This window comes from Bombina bombina, unplaced genomic scaffold (genome assembly GCF_027579735.1).
Source record: "Bombina bombina isolate aBomBom1 unplaced genomic scaffold, aBomBom1.pri scaffold_1659, whole genome shotgun sequence".
Taxonomy (NCBI): domain Eukaryota; kingdom Metazoa; phylum Chordata; class Amphibia; order Anura; family Bombinatoridae; genus Bombina; species Bombina bombina.
Window position 1 is genome coordinate 37,501 of NW_026512462.1, and position 4,993 is coordinate 42,493.

The window sequence follows — 4,993 nt, forward strand, 5'->3', positions numbered from 1 at the left end:
AGCCTCTCATTTTCTTTTCCCTTTTATGTTTAAGCTGGAGAATCTTATGCTGGACAAAGATGGTCACATCAAGATAACAGACTTCGGTCTCTGTAAGGAAGGAATAAAGGACGGCGCAACCATGAAGACTTTCTGCGGCACTCCCGAATACCTCGCACCTGAAGTAGGTCCTAGTGGTTTATTAATCATATAGTATATAATCACTCTAGTCCCTGCTCCCAGTGTCACCACGTGCAGCTGCAGTGACGCTATATATGACATAAGATACAGAAAATGTGCGCAGCTTCAGATTCTCTTTGTTTTCTCTGATAGAGTATTTTATTTTTACCCTCTAATTCCCTCTCAATTTCCTTCATACGTTGTATTGCACGTCTCTTGCTTTACTGTGGGTTTAACCCTTGCAGACATTAAATGCATAGTCAGAGCTATACTCCTGTTCCAGTGTCAGTGATCGGCGCAGGAGTACGACTTAGAAGCATGAGTTTAACTCTTACAGGCATTTAATGCATAGAGCTGTGCTCCTGTGTCAGTGATAGGGGCAGGAGTACGACTTAGAAGCATGAGTGTAACCCTTGCAGACATTAAATGCATAGTCAGAGCTATATTCCTGTTCCAGTGTCAGTGATTGGCGCAGGAGTACGACTTAGAAGCATGAGTTTAACTCTTACAGGCATTTAATGCATAGAGCTGTGCTCCTGTGTTAGTGATGGGGCAGGAGTACGACTTAGAAGCATGACTTTAACCCTTACAGGCATTAAATGCATAGTCAGAGCTGTGCTCCTGTTCCTGTGTCAGTAATCGGCGCAGGAGTACGACTTAGAAGCATGAGTTTAACCTTTGCAGGAATTAAATGCATATTCAGAGCTGTGTTCCTGTGTCAGTGATTGGCGCAGGAGTACGACTTTGAACCATGAGTTTAACCCTTACAGGCATTTAATGCATAGAGCTGTTCTCCTGTTCCTGTGTCAGTAATCGGCGCAAGAGTACGACTTAGAAGCATGAGTTTAACCCTTGCAGGAATTAAATGCATATTATGAGCTGTGCTCATGTTCCTGTTTCAGTGATTGGCGCAGGAGTAGGACTTGGAACCATGAGTTTAACCCTTACAGGCATTTAATGAATAGAGCTGTGCTCCTGTTCCTGTGTTAGTGATTTGCGCAGGAGTACGACTTAGAAGCATGAGTGTAACCCTTGCAGGCATTAAATACATAGAGCTGTGCTCCTGTTCCAGTGTCAGTGATAGGGGCGGGAGTACGACTTAGAAGCATGAGTTTAACCCTTGCAAACATTAAATGCATAGAGCTGTGCTCCTGTGTCAGTGATTGGGGCAGGAGTACGACTTAGAAGCATGAGTTTAACCCTTGCAGACATTAAATGCATAGAGCTGTGCTCCTTTGTCAGTGATAGGGGCAGGAGTACGACTTAGAAGCATGAGTGTAACCCTTGCAGGCATTAAATGCATAGAGCTGTGCTCCTGTGTCAGTGATTGGGGCAGGCGTACAACTTAGAAGCATGAGTGTAACCCTTGCAGGCATTAAATGCATAGAGCTGTGCTCCTATTCCTGTGTCAGTGATAGGGGCAGGAGTACGACTTAGAAGCATGAGTTTAACCCTTCCAGGAATTAAATGCATAGTCACAGCTGTGCTCCTGTTCCTATGTCCGTAATTGACGCAAGAGTATGACTTTAAATCATGAGTTTAACCACTTTGCAGTAGCTACACTCATAATAAAAGAAACAGCTTTTTATTTTTTCACTAGAATGTCCCTTTAACTCTCCGGTAGCCATACATCTTAGTGTCCCTGTGTCTTATAGCTTTTGGTATGAACCTGCCGGTTTAATGTACTCATACAAGGGGTGAGTTAATTTATCTCAGTGACATTTCAGTGTTTGTTGCAGGGACAAGGTTGGCAGATAATCTGAATGTTTACTTCTCAATAGAAATATAATCATGTGATTTGAGGATCTGCATTTAGTGGAGAAATAGCATGTATATTATTTAGTGTGTGGTCTGGGGTGTGCAGGGTAACCTGAGTCTGGCGTTACTGACCCTATTTGTGCAGTTGTTGCTTTATTCTCCTGCGTGTGTAGCTGTGGGGGGATCTGTTTGCTTTGATGTGTCTGTGATTTTGGTGTTACAGCTGTTGCGCCCCCCCCCCTGTAAGTTCTGCCGTACAGCTGTCGGGAACATGTTGTGCGAGGATTACTGATGATGAGACGTGTTTAGCATATGACTTAGGTGCATAAAACTGTCTGCACTGAACCTGCGTGCACAGCAGTCTGGGACATGTGTATAAACGTATCTGTAAGGGAATAATTCCCGAAATGTCACTGTTTTTTATTGTCATGGATTATGGAATAAAGCTGTGAGTTTGCAATAAGAGTTGTGCTGTGGAGGTTTATACACTTGGATACATGTTGGTGGAAAAGACAGATTCCACAGTCTTCACGTGCACAAATATAGATCCTAGCAGCTGTTCCAGTAAAGGATATTTTATATATTTTGTGCATTTGTGAATATATACACAACTGTGTGTGTAATTTGTTGTGTGAGGGTGTATGTGTATACGTGTGTACTTGCACAAGTGTGTGTGTATATGGGTGCATGTATGTATTTGTGTGTATATATGGGTACATATTTGTGTATATATGGGTGCATGTACTGTATGTGTGTGTATATATATGTGTGTGTGTGTGTGTATATATATATATATATATATATATATAGTGTGTGTGTGTAATTTGTCGTTTGTGTGTGAAATTTGTGGTGTGTGTGTGTGTGTGAAATTTGTGGTGTGTGTGTGTATATATATATATATATATATATATATGAATCCAAGAAGGATAGCACAATCTCACGGTTTGTCAAATGCCACGGTGCACTGCAAAGTATCCACAACACAGTCCCAAACACAGGCACTCAATGGTCTTTATAAAAAGTTATACATTTTATTCAATATAGTTTAAAATGACATAACGTTTCGGCGCATTACTGCGCCTTTATCAAATGTCATATAAGGTCATCGTACAGAATAACCTAAAAGCCATTGACAAGCAAACATAGTAACCAACCTTATATATATATGTGTGTGTGTGTGTGTGTGATTTGTGGTGTTTGTGTGTATATATGGGTGCATGTATGTGTGTAAATATATAAATTAATATATATGTAGGTGCCTGCGCAAGTGTGTGTGTGATTTGTGGTGTTTGTGTGTATATATGGGTGCATGTATGTGTGTAAATATATAAATTAATATATATGTAGGTGCCTGCGCAAGTGTGTGTGTGATTTGTGGTGTTTGTGTGTATATATGGGTGCATGTATGTGTGTAAATATATAAATTAATATATATGTAGGTGCCTGCGCAAGTGTGTGAGTGCATTGCTTCTATAATGGCGTTGTGTAAACCCTACTCATATAGTTGTGCATAAGAGTTAAAAGGGACATGAAACCCATATTTTTTCTTTCATGATTTAGAAAGAGCAGCAATTTTAAACAACTTTCTAATTAACTTATACTAACTAATTTGCTTCATTCTCTTGATATCCTTTGCAGAAAATCACATCTATATAGGCTCAGATAGCTGCTGATTGGTGGCGGCACATAGATGCCTCGTGTGATTGGCTTACCCATGTGCATTACTATTTGTTCAACAAAGGATATCTAAAGAATGAAGCAAATTGGATAACAGAAGTAAATTGTAATGTTGTTTAAAATTGTATCCTCTATCTGAATCATGAAAGAAACATGTTGGGTTTAATGTCCCTTTAATTGTGTAATGCACTAGTAAATCTTTTTATGGGAAGAGTTTATTTGCTGCATATCTGGGCTTTACAGATATCACGTGTAATGTACGTGGTACGGTGCAGTATTAATGTCTCTATTTGCCCTATGAGAGGGGGCACAGAATGACCTCTAAACCTGTATTGCCATCACATTATTTGTTCACAGTGTGTAGCTTAAAGGGGCAATGAGCATACATTTAAATCACCCAATAAATGTTTCATTAAAGGAGCAGTAAACTGGTTATAATGTATAGCGTTACACTTTCATATACACAGTATTTATCCACAACTAAGCACTGCATTTGCAATAGATCTTTTGTGAACACAACGCTTGTTTAATTATTTCCTTTGCAGTAGCCAAGTGGGACATATATAAATAAATGTCAAGCAATCATTGTGCAGCATATTGTATCAAACACAGTTGTTTTTCTTTATTATGTATAGTATGTCATTATTATTGATTTATAGTGATTGATGTCACATTTCAGGCATTATGTAACCTCAGTATATATTGCCAGTATATAAATGTTAGATTTTATTATTGAGGGTCATTGTATTTATTGCAACCTCATTTTGAATTTCTTTATTTTGTAGCATTTCGGACCACATAGTAACCTTTTATCTAGTGCCTTTGTGGAGATGTCTTTAAATGTAATGGAGTATATCATATGTATTCTTTTAGCCAATTGGAAACATTGTATTGTTTTATTAACCTTAGTGGTGTAAAGAAATTACAGGCTATGATTACAGCGAAACGCGTAAGTGGATGTTCATCTCACCACGATTCTGTTCTGAGCAGCATTGTTTTTAAAGATTTTAAGGATAACTATTTTGGACTTTCAAGTATTTCCTTTTGTGTTTATAGCAACATGTTGCAGGGTCAGATTTTTGAATCTTTTAGTACCAACTCAAGCCTCTCTGAGGACAGTGGCATTTTCAGAAATAAATTGCTGGAAGAGTGGACACAATAAATGAAATACTGAAATTGAGTAAAAGTTTATGAGAAATACAAATTTACTTCTTATTGTAGATTTTTATAACAAATAAGGTTTGGAATTTAGTATTTTGTATGAACTTTTAATGATGACAAAAGTGGTGAATTTTACATAAACCGATTTAGCTGCATTTAGAATATTTTAGGCAAGAGAGTTTCTCATGTATCGTTTAGGTTTACGTGATTGGTTATGGAAGACGATGAACAGACCTAT

General features: G+C 38.3%; 1 protein-coding gene across 1 annotated transcript in view; it reads left to right on the top strand.

Annotated features, from left to right (window-relative positions):
• Positions 1-163, top strand: part of LOC128644328 (RAC-alpha serine/threonine-protein kinase-like) — a gene marked incomplete at both ends in the record, with an annotated part of 36,709 nt that extends 36,546 nt beyond the window's left edge. Inside the window, one exon of the mRNA XM_053696987.1 lies at positions 35-163. Coding sequence (XP_053552962.1) covers positions 35-163 — 129 coding nt within the window. The remainder of the gene's footprint in view (positions 1-34) is intronic.
• Positions 164-4,993: the final 4,830 nt, after the last annotated feature.